The 19,743-nt window shown below is 34.8% G+C and overlaps 2 protein-coding genes across 4 annotated transcripts; one reads left to right on the forward strand and one right to left on the reverse strand.

The window, feature by feature from the left end:
• The first annotated feature begins 4,324 nt into the window (after positions 1-4,324).
• Positions 4,325-7,375, forward strand: LOC105132024 (zinc finger protein NUTCRACKER-like). Its single transcript, XM_011035278.1, has 4 exons — positions 4,325-4,538; positions 5,195-5,588; positions 5,989-6,118; positions 6,392-7,375. The coding sequence occupies exons 1-4, from the start codon at positions 4,325-4,327 to the stop codon at positions 7,373-7,375; spliced, it is 1,722 nt and encodes a 573-aa protein (XP_011033580.1).
• Positions 7,376-9,965: 2,590 nt separating this feature from the next.
• LOC105132025 (homeobox protein LUMINIDEPENDENS-like) lies at positions 9,966-19,216 on the reverse strand. 3 transcript variants are annotated; one of them, XM_011035281.1, is made up of 14 exons: positions 18,834-19,216; positions 18,716-18,743; positions 18,432-18,562; positions 17,850-18,102; positions 17,453-17,819; positions 17,276-17,369; positions 17,101-17,194; positions 16,423-16,549; positions 16,293-16,344; positions 16,165-16,208; positions 15,981-16,069; positions 13,703-14,122; positions 11,750-12,288; positions 9,966-11,137 (listed from the first exon to the last, which is right to left on the reverse strand). In XM_011035281.1, exons 1-14 carry the CDS (start codon positions 18,993-18,995, stop codon positions 10,214-10,216), a joined length of 3,324 nt encoding a protein of 1,107 aa, XP_011033583.1. In that variant the 5' UTR covers positions 18,996-19,216; the 3' UTR covers positions 9,966-10,213. The 3 variants fall into 3 exon arrangements, with proteins under 3 accessions (XP_011033583.1, XP_011033582.1, XP_011033581.1); XM_011035280.1 differs by having other exon boundaries at positions 17,453-18,102; positions 18,834-19,215; XM_011035279.1 differs by having other exon boundaries at positions 16,293-16,549; positions 17,453-18,102.
• Between the last annotated feature and the right edge of the window lie 527 nt (positions 19,217-19,743).

The following is a 19,743-nucleotide window of genomic DNA, read 5'->3' on the forward strand; positions in this document are numbered from 1 at the left end:
TTTTTACATCACAAGAACTTCATAGCAAATCAATCAAAATAAATTATTAGATTAAATTCTTGAGAATACAAAAAAAAAATCATTATGTAAATACATTTGGTGAATTCACAAAGTATTGTATCTTAATCGATATAATCTCTAAAGCAAATTTTTTTATTATTATTATTTGACATTAAATTGACAAAGTACAAAGTTGATGTGCTTTATAGTGGTATATAGAATAGTTAAATATACTTCTGATTATATTTCTTTCCCTAATCAAAACAAGCCTATATCCAAAACAATAGAGAATTCCGTTGTCTTTATCTAATCAAATGGACATCATTTCCTGTGGACATGATTAAAAAATATAAAACGTGGAGAGGAATTTATAGAGATACGGCCGTCTTTTGTGTGGGAATTACCTATAGGGTTCTTGACAAAGTACAAAGTTGATGTGCTTTATAGTGGTATATAGAATAGTTAAATATACTTCTGATTATATTTCTTTCCCTAATCAAAACAAGTCTATATCCAAAACAATAGAGAATTCCGTTGTCTTTATCTAATCAAATGGACATCATTTCCTGTGGACATGATTAAAAAATATAAAACGTGGAGAGGAATTTATAGAGATACGGCCGTCTTTTGTGTGGGAATTACCTATAGGGTTCTTTCTCATGTCAATTAGCGACTGGATTATTCTTTAATTATGAAGCATTTGCAAACAACCAAGCATCCAAATATTGCTTATGTCGTCTCTCTGTTAGGTTTATCATAAACAAAACCAAGAAAATTAGTGAAGAATGAACGTAAGCATATTTCTGTCTGTAAGCTGTTGTGTTAAAGTTAATTGCTTCATAGATTGCTTCGATCTGTCAAATGTTCGGCAATATCGACGATAACTGGGCGGTATATTTGTCGTGACCACTAGTTTTGAGGGAGAAGGAGCATCCACATTTCAACATTTAAGACTAGAATTTTAAACCTTAGCCTATGATTCATATTCTAATTTCTGTTTCCTTCTTGTTTCTCTTCAAGTTTGTGGAAGTTGTCAAGTGAATGGCCATTTCATTTTCTAATTTAAGAGCGAAAAAATTGAAATAAACAAATTAAGAAATGTGATCACATGAAATCATGTAAGATGAGGTAAAAAAAATTGCAAGGACATGAGAGAAAAAGGTGTTCTAAATAAGAAACAATAGCAATGAATGGTGAGTATAACCCGAAGTGATACATGTCCTCAGGCAAAATTTTCACCTGCATTTGATGGTGAGATAAGAAACAATAGCAATGAATGGTGAGTTCTTCTTTTTTTTTAAAAAATAAAATAAAATTATCTCCGTGTGATTTAAGCCGAACCCAAACAGTGTCATGTTTGGCGTTGTTTGGACAGGCCTAAGGCATGGCTCCCTCGTGCACTATCCATTTTCCCACCAATAGTAGTGCAAGACACTATAACCAAAGAGGGGCATCGATGTTTCCATCAATCACTCATTGTGACTCTATCTATTTTCAAGCTAGGCTTACATAAACAATGTTTATAAATATCTTGGTTTACCGGGTGTAAAGGGAAGCAAGTTTCTCTTATATTATTTCTCTCTTATCACTGTTAACTTAAGTATTGAAAAATCTTTCATTCCATGAAAGATTTAATTTCTCATAATTACATACTCAAGTCCTGACATAAGCCAAACACGAAGCCTACCTTATATGTCTTAGCCTAGTTTCGTAGATCATAAAAAGCTTGATTTCATGTGAGATTTTTTTTTTGATTTGATTAGTGGCAAAATCAATCAAAATCTAAATAAAAATTATTTCATTCTTGTTTCATATCTTTTCATCAAAAATATTTTTTATAACTAATGAAATTTTAAGCCAAATAAAAATAAATGATTTTCATACTAAAAAAATTATAATTTTTTCAGAATTTTAATAACTCTTCAATCAAGTGTAATTGTTTAACAATGTAATTATAAAAATATAATTATTTTTTATTTATGCAACAACAAGTCCCTATACATGCATCATTAAGTACATATTGACAACTTTATTTCTCTGAAAAGATGAGCAAGGTAACATATAAATGAGTAAAGCTCACATTTCTACACTTACAATGATCTACACACATCATTCTTACATGAGATGTTTCAAATGTTCTAGTCATTATTAATCTCCATTTGAATCTCACTTATACACTAGAAAAAGGCATAGGTGTGAAACAAGCTCTCTAACTCCATGAGTTTGAGAGCAAAAATACAACCCCTCTATCAAGCGGGAGAGTCCCCATTCGATCACACAATATCACACAAAAAGGTTTGTTCCTGTCTAAGGTAGCTTTAGGTAATGTAAGCCCTGCGAGTTCTAAATAGCAGGCTGGACCTGTTGGGCTTACAAAATCCTATAAATACATATCCTATATACACAGTTGACCCTTTAATGTTTAAGTTAGCAAAGTAGAAGGAAATATTTGTGTTATAAAGGTAGAGGATTCAATATCTAAGACAGATTGAGAGAAATCATAAGAAGCCTTGAATGTAAGAACCCAGAATGTTTGTATTTCTAAGCTGTTTTGTTTTTTTATGTTCCATTTCTTTTACCTAGCATCCGTGTTGAACGTTTATACTCGAAGGAACACATCCACTTGTATGGAAACAAGAGGCAAACAGGACATTACATACCCCATCTTGTCAAAGAGGCACACGTAAGGATCTATAGCTTTCAGTGGGTGGTGATGCGTTGTTCAGAGTGACGTTGTCACCTCCACCATTGTTGTCGAGTGAGATGGGTGTGACTACCATTACCATGTGTCTCCTAGTTCTGATAATGTCGGTGCAGGGACAACTTGAACTTCTCTTGAGCAAGGCAAATCCTCGTAGAGTTGGACCTTTGGGAAAAATGGCACAAAAAGCTACCCCCGGGGCACTATACTTAGGCTCGGAGTAGGTGGACTTTTTTCTTCTGTGCTTAGAGGCTAGGTCGTGGCTTTTTTAATCCTTTTTTTAATAAATAATTGATTGGTTTTTTTCAAAATCAAACATATTCGTACAATATATTTAAATATAAATATACAACATTTGCATGATATAAATACTATAACATACAAAATAAATTTAAAAAATTCCAAAATAAACATTCATTGAATTTAATTATGATTGGAAAAAAGATGTATACTCGCACTTAAATATAAAAAAAGAACTAATTAATTTTGTAGTAATCACGTTAAGGATTTTGAAACTTTTTCTTGATTGATTCATTTATAGAAAATGGATTCCATATCTTCAGATCATTCTTGTAGTACATGATTAAGAAATTATTAGGCATATGAAAATTAAGTATTCTAAAATTTTGGAATAGAATGGGAACAATTTTAATTTCCAAAAAGCTAGGGGTATTTGTAATGTAAACAGAAGCTAAAAACCGCTACAAAAAAAAAAAAACATATTTTATTTATGAGTGAAAGTGTTTGTAGTTAAGAATTTCAAATTTATAAGTTTATTTTATCTAAAATAATAATATTGAAGTCTACCTTATTACAAAAAAAAAATGTCAAAAACTCTACCTCAATTAAAAAACAAAAAAATAAAAATTACAAAAAAAAATCAAAATTCAAAAATAATAAGAAAATTTACAAAAACTAGCAAAGTAGAGGCTTAGTGCTAAATTTTTTAAATTTAAAGATCCAAAAGTCAGAGTAACAATTTTACAACTATTTTTAGAATAATAATCTCTGAAAACAATCCAATAACTGAATAAAAAATTATAATCTTTACAACTATTTTTAGAATAATAATCTCTATAAACTCCCGTAAAATATTGAAAACAATCTAATAACTGAATAAAAATTTATAATTTTTTTAAATTATCATTCTAGTATAACACGACTAGATATCTTTTTAAGTGTCAACCTATCCCATTAATTTATAAATATATTTATTAGAATTTTTATATAATTTATCTTAAATAAATTATAATTATAAGATAGGCTTAAAATCACTTATTATGCAAGCTTAAAATCTCTTGTTATGCAAGCTCAACTAAATCAATTTGCCAAACAAATATCCCTTATGAATACTACACACACACACACAAGGCCACTGAAGACCGGGTTCCAATGCTAGTCTTATAGCAGAAACAGTGCCAATCCTGACCTTTAACGGAGGAGAATTCCACGGTTTTTTGTCTTCCTCTAGTGTAGCAAGCCAAAATACAAGCCCTTCCTTGTGGTGAGAACCAACAACAAGAAAAATCTTGGAAAGAAACGAAGAGCTTGGAAGGGGAGGAAAAGGGACAGAAATTAAAGACAATATAACTTTGTTGATTAATTCAATCTTTTGAGTTTCAAATGTTATATATCACAGGTGATGAAGGGAGCTTCTCTTCAGGAAATACTGGAGAAAAAGTCCAACAGCTTCAAGAAAAGCAGCAACAACAGGCACAAAATCATTTCCATGGCTCAAACTCATCAGGACGTTCAGCCCCTACTAGCAGCAATGGGTCTATCTCCAAACAGCAACACCAGCCGGTTAAGAAGAAAAGAAATCTACGAGGAACTCCAGGCAAAGTCAACCTTACATGTTGGTATTGCTCTTAGATGCAAATTGAGTACATATTTAATTCTAATATATATCGGCATTATAATAAATTCGATGAATGAGATGGGTTGTTTGGCACAATTTTGTTTTTTTTTTCGAACGAAGCTGTTGGCACAGTTGGTTGATTACTGTCTATCATTGAATTTGTTATGTTCAATGCAAGCATGCAAATCAAGGAGGTTTTTTTTTTCTTTCTTCTTCTTCTTCTGTCAACTTTATAAAAAAACATAGAATTAAATTGGATTTTAAATTTTCGCTTTAACTTTCTCACCTTGAACCAAGGCTTCTGTTTTCTTTTCATTTTTTTTATTTTTATTTTTATGTTTTGAAAAGAGATGTTAGATGAATTGAAAGGTTCGATTATTGCTTTGAGATTACAATAACTGGTGAGAACTGTACTACTGACTTCAATTTTTGTTTCCAACTGTACTTCAAAGAATAGAGCTATGGATTTTCCCATGCATAGAAATTAATAACATTACGTAAGATCACCCTCGCCTGGACCATAAGTTAAGCTTTTTCTTCCTTCGTATGGTATAATAATCAAACTCTTTTTCAGAGAAATAAATCTGAATGAAAACAATGATTACTAATTAACTAGTCTAGCTTTTATGAATCAGATACTGCTGAAGTCGTTGCTTTATCACCAACGACCCATATGGAAACAAACCGTTATGTGTGTGAGATATGCAACAAAGAGTTTCGAAGGTACCAAAACCTGCAGTTGCATAGGAAAGGCCATAATCTTCCATGGAAGCTCTGGCAAAGAACTGCCACTGAGGTGAGGAAAAGGGTCTGTATATGCCCTGAGCTAACATGTGTTCACCACAACCCGGCTCGATCAATAGGAGATCTAACTGGCATTAAGAAGCATTTTAGCCGAAAAAATGCCGAGAAGAAATGGAAATGTGACGAGTGCTCGAAGAAATATGCAGTACAATCTGATTGGAAAGCTCATCAAAAGACATGCGGTACGAAGGAATACAAATGTGATTGTGGAACCATCTTTTCCAGGTTAGCAAAAAAAATAAAAATTATCATGGAAGAAAAACATGGATCTAATTTTTTTTAAAATGATTATGGCCATTTTATATGCATGATAAATTATAAGTAATTAATTATTTTTGGGATGTAAGTAAATTTTTAAGTTGCAGAGCCACATAAAGTAGTTGACACCTTCATGCTGCCAAAACCAGTTCAAACCGTGTCTGATATTGTACGTAGATTTTTTCGCTGAAGTTATGGTAAAAATGTGAGTTATGGTCACTTTCCAGATAGAAAATATGGTTGGAATGGCCGGAAAATTGATAAATTTTGAACATTCAAGTTACAAATTACTAATCTTCAGTCTCTTATCAGTATTTTAACTCCTAGATAGCAGCCTAACGCGACCCCACTGCTACCAATCATGCAGAAGAGATTGCTTCATCACCCACAGAGCTTTCTGCGATGCATTAGCAGAAGAAAACAACGGAGTAAACCAAGGAGTAATGGCCAACATGGGTTCAAACTTGCAAAACCACATGTCAGAGCCCATGTCTTCAGTGTTAAGATGTAATTTGTAATTTTCAGTGTCTTGAGTGAATGTTTTCATGAGTAAAAGGGCTCTTTGTTATCTCTAGATTTGGAAGTTATGGGGTTCCTTGTTTTCCTCGGTCGAGATTGTCTATCAATACTATATAATGTCTTTCACATTCTGTCATGTAATCAGAACAAAAATAATAACAGAAGTCTATGGTATGCAGCAGCTCTACCAATTATTTTATAAAACACAAACTCTTTATTCATTTTTTTCTGCTGCTGCTATTTATTTCCAGCATTCAATGCCCTTGAGCACCAGCACTAGCATATCAATTGGGATGCCATATTTCAATAGCTTCGACCCCAAGAACTCCCTCAAATATCTCCCTCAAGAACTCGTGCCAATTCCATCCAAGTCCATGAACATGGCAGGGGGCATGTTGTCGAGCAGCTCGGGCACTCTCTTCGGCAGTCCAAGAAGCATTTCCTCAACTTCTAGCCTCCAACTCAGTTCCAAGGGCTCATCTGGGTTACATTATCTTCAAGACAACAAAAACGGTTGCCAAATCTCGGCCTCTGCTCACATGTCAGCGGCGGCCATGTTGAAAAAGGCAGCACAAATGGGTGCCACCGCTAGCAATAGTATTAACTCTCCCGTGATGCAAAAGAGCTTTGCCAGTAGCATGGCAGGTCCTCATGATCAGCTTTCTTCTATTAAACCAAAAACTTATGGTAGGATTCAGCAGCATAACAACTCCTATGGCCACCTCCCACTACTAGCGTCGGGTCAAACTGGCATGGTTGGAATCAATGGCGTTGGAGGATTTAGTAACCAGCCCTTGCAAAGAGGGCCACAAGAAACCTCACAGATATTTGACACTAGTGTTACAGGTAACTCAGCAATGAATGACATGGAAATGTTTACAGGTGTGTTCATGAGTAACGACCAAAATCCAGGGTTCATAAGAAATATGGAACAGGAGGTTAGTGGCGGTTCTAGTTTGATACACGGAAGAAATACATTAATGGAGCGGAATCCAACAGGACCTTCAAGGTTTGCTGGTACGTATATTGAAGGTGGTGATATGATGAATCGTGATTTCATGGGGGTTGGAGAAGCAAGGCCAGCAAATTTTCATGATCAACGACAGCAGCACCGACAGAGATTGGAAATGGAAGGGATGAGCCAGCAGCAAAGAATGCCGATGATGAATCCCTTTCAACAACAGCCCTCACTTAGGGAATCAGCGATGGAAAAACCCTCTATATGGGATGTCTGACACTTACAATATATTAGCTTCTTCCGGCATCCATCATGGAGCTATTCGCCCATGGCTAATAGAAGGGTCTGTGGCCATGAAACGTTGAGGGAGGAAGAGTATAAATGGGCTTTGAAAGGCTCCACATTCATTTTAGTGGACGTGGTTTCGGGCCTCTGTTTAGAATTCATAGGCCACTGGTGCATAATTAATTACAAATATGCTAAGTTATCATTAAGTCTTATGTGTCTTTTTTTCAGCCGCAAATGTTGAAATCCCAGCTTGACCCAAAACCAAAGCTAAAACTGGGCTTAGTGGTCCGATAACGGGCTGGTCCCTAAATTATTTATGGTACTGGAAGCCCATTAACTCAAGCGATAAACCCTAACCCTAACCTGAAGCTCGAGCGCCGCTTCTGAGAGAGGCTCTCTCTCTCTCTCTCTCTCTCTCTCTCTCTCTATATATATATATATATAGATGAGCAGCAAGGCAGGTTTGAGTGATATCGCTAGCTTCCCTCTCTCTCTCTTAATGTTTCTTCGCATGCAATTGATTTGTGTTTTGTGTTTTGTGTTTAGTATTTGGATGAGGAAGAGCATGTAGGGGTCAGTGATGATGAGAACTACCTATTTTATGATCTTCTTGTGATTATAAAACACCAATGGATCCTTCTGAGACCTCTACTCTTCTTCTTTCTTCTCATTCGCTACAATTTCTTGGTTATAATTCCTCTTTTTTTTGTAATAAAACAAAAAATGGTAGAGAGCCATCGATGTGATGATATCCTTGACGGAATTATAAGATGTCGAATAAAAATTTCAGACTACAATTATCTGATCGCTGGCTCTCAGATCTATTCATCTCATTTTCTCTCTTTTTTTCAAAAAAAAAAAAACATTTATATTTCTATTCTATGTTTAGTCAAGAAGATTTTAGGTCCTTGAAAGAGGGAAAGGAAGTGAAAGTAATTCTCTCTTAAATTAGGAGGAAATAATAAAAATGTCTTTTTTTTGTTTCTCATTTTATTTTCGTAATTTTCCTTCGCATTTTATTTGTATTTTTTAATTATTATTTATATATAATATCCATTCGATTCCAGACTAGGATCAATGATGGGATGGCAATTTAAGGGTTAATCTTCTGATTACAAGAGATAAAAGTTCATTAAAAATGATGCTTAACCTAAACCTAGGAATTCAAATGCTGAATGCCTTAACAACCCAAGAAATTTTGAATATCAATTATTATCCTAACTCGTTATTTTTAATGGAATGATTAATTAATCTTCAGTTTATTGAAAATATATTAAAATGATAATTTTTTTTTAAATTTTTTTTTATTTTAGAAAATATATTAAAATGATAATTTTTTTTAAATTTTTTTTATATTATATTAAAAAATATTAAAAAAATAATTTAAAGTTAAAAAAATATAAATTAATTTAAATCTAAAAAAAATAGTCTTAAAACATACGGAAGCGAGGGGAAGTGCGATTATTCAGAGTCTTGAGATGTGGAATTTTCTTCCGGCATGTTGATTTCATAAGTTAAAAGAATACTGGAAAATCAATAAAAATTAAATTAGATTAAATAAAACAAGTAATAAAATTGAAAATAATTACATATAAAACTAAAAAAATTCAAATGAATAAAATAAAATAAAAAAATCCAAACATGCGAGCCTCAGCCTCAGCCAAAAAGACCTAGATGCACAAGGTCCTCCAGCTTAGGTTTGCACGTGATATTTCAAATAATTACATATGAATTTAACATGTGTAATTTTCTAAAACCTTTACTTGTGAATATTAATGAAATATTTATTTTTTTATTTTTTATATAATTTTTTCTGAAATTATTATTCTCAAATTTCTTAATACATGATTTTTTTTATTAAAGCTTGCTTTCGAGATTATGATAAGTTTTAATTTAATAAACAATCCTTCTAATAAAAAAGACATATTCTTGACCAAAAAAAAGTAATGCATGAATAAGGGAATGGGGTTTTGATTACATAGATATATTTTTCTCCTTAAATTAATGCAAAAAACCAAATACCTAAAAAACAGATGTTTTTGGTTAAGAAAAAATACATTAATAAGAAAAGGAGAATTTAGAGTAAAAAATCATATTTTCTACATAATCTAAATCATTAATTTTCTTACAAAAATTCATTTTTATTGACATATAATTAAATTAAAAAATTAATATTTTTCAAATTATTTTATTAAACATGCATCATCTTTTTAAAAATAATTCGCAATGTGAATACTTGGCTAATAATAAGTGCAAAGAAGGAAGAAGGATTTGGAATAGAAAATTCAATGGAGAAATAATAATAATATGAATATTGTTAGTTTTATTTCAATGTTCCTTTATTTTTTATTTTTTGTAAGGTTAAAAGTTGGATTGTAAGAAAATGTATAAAATCAACTGGTTTGGAACTAAATTGATGTTAAGAGTAACATGTCAGGGTCGGAATTGAGATTTTCCTCTCTTTTTATAAACTTCATTTCAATCACATATCATATTTCCTGTTTGTCTCTGAAGGCACGCCAAGCTAAATTTCGATTCAACGATTCATTCAAATGTATATTATTATTATTATTATTATTAAAATCGTCCTTGTTTATATTATCATATTAAAGAAAGGAAGAACTGCAGCTTAGTCAAAGTATCACACGCTTACAGTCAAGATTTAGTATCGAGTTACCAAGTATCTAAACAATTGCATTTGCTGTTAGAATTTGCACCGGCTCATCACAACTTCACACCCTATATTAGCTTGTAAATCTCCGTCGTTACATTCACTCTGGACAACGCGTCCATGATCGGCAAAATCATGAAAGGAGCATTCATTCACTCAGTGCCGTCTTCTGTTTCCATTCCGGTTACGGTCCCTGTACCCAGAAGAATTCCGTTGCCTGGACCTATTATCGGGCAGGTAGTCCCATCCGGAATTCGTCCTGGCTCCTGAATAGTTTCTCCCTGACATGTACTCTTGTGATTCAAAACGGCTGTTCTCCGGACTCCAAGACTCAAAACCCTCATCACCCAAATATTCATTTCTTTCCCGAGGAGGACCTGACCGCATCTGTGGCTGCACAGGCCCTCCGTTTGGGGGCACATAGTTATTTTGATTAACATGAGATGGGGAGTTTGATACTAAACTCTGCCTAACTCTCCAGGAATCACGCATTGGACCTACATCAACAGCATGTGGCCACGACGAGTATACAGTGGGAGGTTCGTTTATATGTGACTGTAACTGTGTTGGTGCTGGTACTGCGGATGTTGATCGTGGAAATGGAACTGGCCATCTCTCTGGTGGATTGGATGTGAGAGAAATGGATGGAGCTGGTTTTAAGTTGTTCATGGTTTCAACCCACATTGAAGGCCCAATTGCATCTGAAGGGTTCGGTAGGGAAGGGGTATTGACGGGTAAATTTTTCATGGTAAAAACAATTTCTGAGGATGGCGTATGTAACATTGAAGAATTGGTGGGATAACTCTGTTGGGATTGGAGAACCATCGGAGGTTGTCGGTTTTCAGGTACTATGATGCTTGTTTGAGACAATGAGAAAGGATGGTGTTGGGATAGTAATGGTATGCTTGCTTGCTGCTGTGGTGTTCTGATGTTAGTGGCTTGATTTTGAGGCTGCACCAAGCTTGTGTTCTCGGCTAGAGGAACAACGGTGGGGACTCCGGGGTCAGTGTATGCAACTCTTTTCCCCGATGAAGCCTTCTGGGAAAATGGATTCTTGGCAACTTCTGATCTCCATCCACTCTGCGTATTTTACAATGTTACCAAATAGAATATTAGCATATGCTCATTGTAACCAAGGAAGAATCCTGTAACAAACACATACCATTTTATTTTTCTGTGATGTTATTTTTAGTTCCAATGACAACACCTATGATGGGGCCCACTACTTTTTGAGTCAAGAGCACAATTTTCACAGAAGCATGCATGGGACACATCAATCCACCATTCCCAGCTTATGGAAGATACGATCAATCAGTGGAGAGACAATGGCCAAAAAATGCTTCAACCATATATCTTCCGAACTTTGATGGCAATTTTAATAGGCGAGGCTGAAAGAACTATATGACCCATTTCTAGACTGCTTAAAGCATCCAAGCAACTCCCATGGTCAAATCCCAAGTCCCACAACAGGTTGCATTACATCTCTAATTGCTCAAAAGTTCATATTACCTTTCATTTTAGTTCGGCTTACATAAACAATGTTGGGCTTTGTGCAACCCAGATTTTAATGTATGCTTCCCCGTGAGATTATATACTTACTAAATTGTAGGAGCAAATTGCTCTACCCATAGGAAGTTGACAACAGTTTAATGATTTGTAGCATAATTTGCAATATTGGCCTAAATCACGCACCGTTCCAGGATTGCTTGACGGAGTTGGTGATGGAAGAGAAACTTCAACCTCCTCTACTTTCCCACCAAGCCCGTTTAAACTACCTGCCAAACCAGTCCCTCCAGCCTTTATCATATCAAGCAGCTTCACGGTTTCCTCACTTGATAAATTACCGGCATGGCCAGAAGTCAACGCAAAAACCAATTCTGGGTTTTTTAGCAATACAGCAAGCAACTCCAGATCTGGTTCAGTTGCACTCCCTCCACCAACCTGAGGCAGGGAAGGTGCTGGTGATGGTGCAACTACTGTGTTTACATGTTCAGTCAGGGAAACCTGTATTTCTGCACCATCAGCATCAGGTGCCTGTTCAATTGGAATTTCTGGGGTCAATGTGTCATCATAGTCCATATCGAGGTCCCATGGTTCCTTGGGGTTAGATGGTAACTCCTGGACTGTCTGGTAGATGGTTTCTACCTCCCTACGGTTTCTGTTTTTCTGAACATCAACTTCTTTTCCATTTTCACCAGTGCCCACTCTCCAGAGAACGTTGAGTTTTATTTCTGCAGAAAAGATAAGTGCATAAAAGGATGAAAAACCAAAGAATGTGCATTGAGTTAATAAGAAAAACCAAAGGAAAACTGGATTGGAAGAGAAAAGCCTAAACAAAATCAAATAATTATGCACATTTACAACCAGCTAGCAGTTTTTAACTCCGCTGGGTGACAACCCATGAAAAGTTGAAGAAAGCATTTTGGTTTTGAGAGGAATAGGAAAGACAAATGCAAGTGAAGGAGCTCAGTCACCATCAATCTGCAAAGAGAATGTCGGCCTCTCTCAGCTTAGCTAACCACTAAATCTGGCCAAATTCCAGTAGTGCATAAGCTGATTATCCACTAATGTGAAACTGATTCTCTATTTATAGTTTCATAGATCTACAAATTTGCAACAACATTTTCTCTGCATTGAGTACAGCATCCAGATGTTTGGGCCTCATGCTGATACTATACAGTCCCCGATCCGGAATTGATAAAGCACTGTGAAACTCTCTTCACTCATAATTTTGTGCATGATATGTGTTCAATTCCAAGATGGGAAATGAAAAACTTTCAGGTTGTATAGCAAACTCATTGGCAAATAAAAAACACCATATGGTAGAAAATTTCACCATTACATTTCATGCGTTCAACATAATTGTATAAAGATGGTCCTCATGATGTAATCCAACAAACCATATTCAGGAGTTTCCAGGTTTGAAATAACTGATGTGATTTGATACCATATGGTAAGAACCATAATTGGGAAAGAATTAAAAATCAATCTGTACAAGTGCTAAAATAGATAATCCATGTCCACAATGCATATGAGCAATCTTCAGGCATTTACTGCATCAAGTTATGAGGCTATTGTCACTTGCTAACGACCAATGCTATAAAATCTAGTTGGAAGCATAAACTTCACCATATAAAGTAATTTGCATTATTATGACATTATGCCAAATTTTCACAACATTAACAGTTGCAATGCTACATTTTTTCCTGTTGATAAGTTAGTATTAAGCAAATTAATAGCTTGAAAAAAGTTTTTAATTCAAGCCCCCACAACTACAATAATAGTCTTTATCAACAGACCAGTTAGAATCTTCAATGCACATCAGCAAATGTTGTATTTGTAAAGGCTATCCACTTGCTGTATTAGACAGCCAATCCAAATGCTAAAATCATTGCGATATAATGGCAGGGAAACAAGGTATGGCAATTGAATGGAAGGAGTCATGCGAGAAATTGAATATCAACATAGATTCAAAAGCATTAAACTGAAAATTTTTAAACACCTGTATATTATCTATTCTACACATTGTTATACAGTGTAAAAAGATGCCGCACTTTATCCACAAAGCATCTACTCATCTGCAGTAATATAATAACTATCAAAAGTTAAAAGTAACCAACAAAGAAACACCAAAAGCATGTGTACCTGGAGGAGTCTTCCATGGGATCTTGACTTCACTACAAACTCCCCCCATGGGTTCCTTTGAATCAATTTCTTTCTTTGGATTGAGCGACCCCTCAACCTTACAAGAAACTTTCAGGGAAGGTATCACAGGTTTCTTGTATTCCTCAATCTTTGGCCAAATATGAATTTTAGAAACTAGAGACAAACTTGCAGACATGCTTGAAGGTCCATTTTTCACACCAGTATTTCCATTAGATGAAAGAACTGTTTTCCCATGCTTGTTCTGCATGAATAAAGCGCGCATTTTTGCTTTTTGGATATCATCAGCAGACATTGGGCGACCTGTACTAACAGGAGCAGCTTTGGTGGCCTGAGGGCTTCTGCCAGCTGTTTTCTGGCCAGGCTGTTCCACAAGCTGAACTTTTCTACGTTCTCTTGTATCTGTTACTAGCTAAGGAAGGTACTTATATGTTTTTCCTGAAAGAGAAACAAGATAACTACAAATGCACATTCATCATTGAGGTGCTTCAGTAGTCAATGAGAGGATGAATTATTTCCATTTCCAAGAAAAAAAATGTCTTAATTAGGAACTTTAATTTTTTAATGCCAGACTGAAAATGCAAAAAGATACACTTGATAACTAACAAGTCTGAGACCAATTTTGAAAACAAATAGAACTACAATCAAAAGTGCTCTTGCACTTCAAGCATTATATTTGCGATGAGGTAAAATTAATCAGTAAAAATGACTGAGCACAGATCACAACTTTATTAACCATTCAACCAGAATTCCAAAAAAAATCTGTAACCAGTGCAACCAACAATATTTCTAATGTTATGCATGCAAATGGATTGCTGAATGGGGTTTCTCCTCAATAAACTGACCAGAAGCCACCAACAAAACCATGGGCCACAGATATAGAAACAAAAACGTTCAAATTGAAAGCACTGACATTCTACTGCCATATTTATACCTTATAATTTGATAATAAACACAAGCTGTCAATTAATAGCCATCACAAATTGAAACATTTTGAGATAGTCAGTCAGGTTAATGTTGTTCATTCATTACTTACAAGTACAGAGGTGGTGAGAGAATTTGCAGTATAACTTTTAAGTGAGGTTTAACAAAACAAACTGCAAGGTAATCAAACCTGAAATAGCCACAAACATCACCATCACCAAGGAACACCTTAATTTCATTTTTATACTCAGCTAGATTATAGCATATTTTTCCCCACGAGTTGAAATTTGATTGATTGACACCAAACTCGAGAAAATGTGGGTGAAGTCAATTGTTGCAGTTAAAGAGGCTACTAGAAAGGAACTAAATTGCACTTTTTAAGAATACAAGTATGTAATCAAATGTTTTGAAAAAAAAACCCCCTGCATGTGCTGGTTTTGTTTGCCAGTTCACCACCAAATCACCCTGACATTAGCCAGAAGGCTGGTGTTGAGGCTGCTGTAATTTTTCAAAATAAGTTCATTTCAGCTATTGATTTGAGAAAAATTGACCAACATTTAGTCAATTTGGTGTCGATCAACCAACTTTGAAACACGGGTAAGCCAGTCATTTGCTACAAGCAGTGGGGAAAAAAGGTGGTTTTGCCAATTAAAATTCTACCAAAGGCAACCAGATAAGCTTATCCTAGTAACTAAACTCAACTTCCGGTGTAATATTAAATGATTTCTTACTGCACATCATATCATTTAACTACTACAATAGAAACATATTATCAAAAAAGCGTAAAGCTTATCAATCACTATAGTTGATTTGGACTCCTTTCCTGGTAAAGAAAAAACCAAAATCCAGAACAACCAACCCAGTACAAGCGCCAACTCTGAGGAGAGCCATTATTAAAACATAGTAGATAACTATCAACTAAAAAATAATACAAGTCAATGGTTTAGAACTGCTCTCACTATTATAGTCACTGTAACAGCTAGCGTAGGGGAAGAGAGTAGCATCTCTCAGTTCTTGCCATCCAAGTTCCTTAGGCTAAGCCTTTAAACCATAAGACTATCAGGAAAACATATTTGACCTAATGGTGAACACTTTGACTAGGCATATCCCAGACCATTGCCTATATCATAAAGGATGCAGTAAACATATCAGGACTTTTCAGTTAAAAATACAGCTACAACTTCACTGTATAAAATAAGCATGCACCAAGAGATGGGTGTAACTATATGAAGTAAATAAAAGCTTCATCCCTTAACCAAGGAAATGTTAATTCTATCAATTTTCCTTCAAATGCCAGCCAAGTTGTAAGGCACCACTTAAAAAAAATTGAGGATACGGGATGAAGGTGCACCTAGGATGTGCTTTCTGCTCAGATCATCTGTTGACGCTGACAACAGCTTCAATGCTTGTGAAGACTTGATTTTCCTAAAAACAAAGAAATTTATGCTGAATACCCAACCAAACACCAATAACATTCCCAACAGGCTGATTGTAAGTCAAACCAAAAATCATATCAATACCTGATATTTTCTGAACTTTCCAATGAGAGCGCAGGAACACCATCCTGTGCAGAAATAAAAGCTGTTAGAAAACGTCCTATAGCATCAGTCCACTTTTGACCATGTAACTGACAGTGCATAGAACTTACAGGATTACCGATATCAGACTGCCATAATTCATTGCCCATAATTTCATCAATGCTGCACGAAATTAGTGCCAAAAGGTGAGACTTGATTGAACAAATCTTAAGATCATAGGAGGTAATCTCATGAACTTGCCTCTGCTTCAAAATCATGTCTTGTGCGTCTGTAGAGAAGTTTACGCCATAGGATTTTTTCATTGCTTGACTTTTTGCAAACATTTTGCTCCATCTTGATAACAAAACCCTGGCCCTGTTTGATATGTCTGATCTTCAAATCAGATATATGAGATTCAAAATTATCACAAGGCACATAATGAAAAGAAGCACATTAATGTGTCTCATATCATATAATTCACAACTTGAAAGGATATCATCAAGACAAAGAACTAATAGCTATGATGAACTATAAGAAAATTTTTAATATTTCCATGTACATACAGCAACTAATTCCTCAATTTTGCTTATTTGTCTGACAATGACAGAAGCAATCTGTGGTCAATGATGACCAAGCAGAAGAACCATTGAATTGGTTTACAAAAAATAAAAATAAAAATAAAAAACAAATATAAGAGAACACCATATTAGTTTCAATATTTTTATATGAAATCAAAACAAACTGATATGAACTTCATTATTCATAACAAGGAAACAAAAATTCCAGAAACTATCCTCCTGAAGCAATGAGAACAATTAGAAACATTACCAATAGCCCATGGAGTTCATTTATCAATTAATAATTAGGAAATGACATCTGTGTGAGATGCAAGAAGCAGGATATAGGGAGGTCAAAAGGCAGGAGTTAACAAAAGCACACCTGAAGTCCTGTAAAACCGCAGTCTATTAACACCACGAAGTATGGCTGACATGTGTTCAGGAGGAGCTTTATGTAGGGGCAAATGACAGAAGACCTGAATACACCATAGATGCAATGCTAAGCATGTTTATGAAGCAAAAATGTTGCAAGGAAGACAATAAAATTTTATAACTACATTCAAGGTGACAATAAGAACGCTTGTTTGTTCTTCAGCAGCAGCTTGACTTAACCATGTTACCAAAATCATGACACCACCATTAATTAGAAACCTGGGAACATGCATGGAAAATATTAAATGCAAACGGAGAAAAAAAACACATCTTATTAAATATAATAGTGAGTTGAAAAGTACCAATTTAGAACAGAGAGAGTATGTATTTGCAAGATCCATTCCATGAGCTTCACCTGCCCAGTAAATGTTTCTTCTTTCCGCAACAAACCAAAAATATTATCAACAAAATGTTTGTCTAATTCATCTAAACCAGGTAGCATGTCGTCCTGTGTTGAGCAAAAGGGGGCTTCATCAACTCTGGAAGGACCGGTAGAGTTTAAGGGAACAGGATCGTGGGCAACTGAGTCTAAGGGAACTGGATACAGAATTGCAGGGTTTAAGGGAACTGGATTTGGACTTACAGAAATTAAGGGAACTGGATTGGGGCTAACAGATTCCAAGTGAAATGGATTGGGGCTCACAGAGTTTAAGGGAGCTGAAATGGAGCTAACAGAATTTAAGGGAACAGAATTGGGGCCAACAGAGTTCAAGTGAATTGGATTAGGGCTAACAGGGTTTAACACAGCTGGATTGGAGCAAACATAACTTAGGGGAACTTGATTGGGGTCAACAGAGTTCAAAGGAACCAAATCAATAGGCATCAAAGCATCCAATGTCATTAGGACCCCATTTTGAGGTTCCTTGTGTGCATTAACTCTAATAGCCTTCTCCATTGAAAACCAAATCAGTTTTCTCACTCTCGTACGTTGGCTGGCAAAAAAATCCCGAACCTATAGATGAGGCAACACCATGTCATGATCCATAACAGATACACATCCATCAAGTCTATAAAAAGCCCTTATCTTCTCAGGCAATGCACTCTTTGAATGGTACATGATTCATAGAGAATCAATCTTTTGTTTAGATGTAGACTATATAACTTAAAAGTAAGTTAGGATCAAACATGAACAGATTGCATAAAAGCAATCAATATAACTGCATGTGTGTCTCTAAATCCATGTAAATACATGCAAGAGTAATGAAAAACAATGTTGGTAAAGCGTTAATGTATGGATTTCGTACAAAACCAAACTTAAACATGAAGGAAGGGAAAAATCACCTGCGTGACTGTAGCACCAAATTGAACACTAATCTCTCGTGATTCCTTCTTACTAAATGCATCTTTAATAGAGAAAACTTCTTGCATATACTTGACCGCCTTAGGGTTTATCAAATCTCGAGGTCTTTTCCCTGCCAAATCGACTAGTAATGTTAGCAGTGACCGAAAACAACCAAATTTACAAGAATTTTGATTATTATCAAGAGACAAGCATAATAATGGAACAATGGAATCATATACATATAGTATATCATAAAAAAGGGGCAAAAGCCCCAAAAACTCACCGATTTTTATCGAAAGAGCACCAGCTGCCTGCGAATGATTTCATAAAAGTTAGTTATGGCTAGGGAAAGAAAGCCAGAAAAAGTTACAAATTACTAAAAAAATGGGAAAAAGACGCGCCATTTCTTGAGAAAGAGGATTGACACCAGTGAGCTTGCATTGAGTGACGACAATTCTTCGAAGATGATCGATTTGGTTGTGGAAAACCTCTCTCTGCGAATCCAAAAACTTTTGAAAGGTCTCGACAGAGCTCCCAATCTCTGTCTCTGTCAAATCCTCCATTGTCAAATTGGTAAGCTGGAGTCTTAATTTTCGAAGTAGCTGCACAACTACGCATTACACTACGGTTACAGTGTGAAGATTTGTGTGATTTCTAAAAAAAAAAATAACAGAAAGGCTTGCGTTAGGGTTAGGGTTAGTGTTACTAGATTAAGGGGAGAAGGGGGGGCATGCGTGGGTTTGGGAATACTGGAATAGGTAGCTGCGAACAAAGGAGCAGGGGACCCAAAATAACACGTGAGAAAAAAAATAAATTAAACTTACAAACCACAAGCACAATTCTGCTGGCGCGCGCGCTTTTAAATACAGTAGATGTTTTGTTTATAAATACAGTAGGCTAATGGTATTTCGGGTTGTTTATAAATACAGTAGATGTTTTTAAAGTGTTTTTTTTTAATATATATTAAAATAATAGTTTTTATTTTTAATATTAGTATATTAAAATAATTTTAAAATGCATAAAAAATTAAAGTAAAAAAATAATTTTTTTAAAAGTATTTTTAAAATACAAAAATAAACAGAATTTATGATATTTTAAAACAAATATAAATATGATTTTTAAAAATTTGTTTGGTGTTGTGTAAACAATTATTTTTAAAATATTTTTTATTTTAAAATATATAAAAAAAAAATTTGTTGTTTTTCAAATTTATTTTCAAAATAGTTTTTTAAAGTTTTTTTAAATATTCTCCAACTATAAAGTGTTAAAATTTTTACTAATGATAGGATGTGAAGGATTGAGTTTCAAGTC

This window comes from Populus euphratica, unplaced genomic scaffold (assembly GCF_000495115.2).
Source record: "Populus euphratica unplaced genomic scaffold, PopEup_1.0 scaffold26.1, whole genome shotgun sequence".
Classification (NCBI taxonomy): domain Eukaryota; kingdom Viridiplantae; phylum Streptophyta; class Magnoliopsida; order Malpighiales; family Salicaceae; genus Populus; species Populus euphratica.

Coding starts and splice junctions, on each gene's coding strand:
- LOC105132024 (XM_011035278.1), top strand. CDS start 4,325: ATGTTATATATCACAGGTGATGAAGGGAGCTTCTCTTCAGGAAATACT. Junction 5,589..5,988: donor TGTGGAACCATCTTTTCCAG/GTTAGCAAAAAA, acceptor CCAATCATGCAG/AAGAGATTGCTTCATCACCC. Junction 6,119..6,391: donor TGTCAGAGCCCATGTCTTCA/GTGTTAAGATGT, acceptor ATTTATTTCCAG/CATTCAATGCCCTTGAGCAC.
- LOC105132025 (XM_011035279.1), bottom strand. CDS start 18,995: ATGGAGGATTTGACAGAGACAGAGATTGGGAGCTCTGTCGAGACCTTT. Junction 18,103..18,431: donor TTGGTGCTACAGTCACGCAG/GTGATTTTTCCC, acceptor CCTCATCTATAG/GTTCGGGATTTTTTTGCCAG. Junction 12,289..13,702: donor CCCATGGAAGACTCCTCCAG/GTACACATGCTT, acceptor TCTTTTCTGCAG/AAATAAAACTCAACGTTCTC.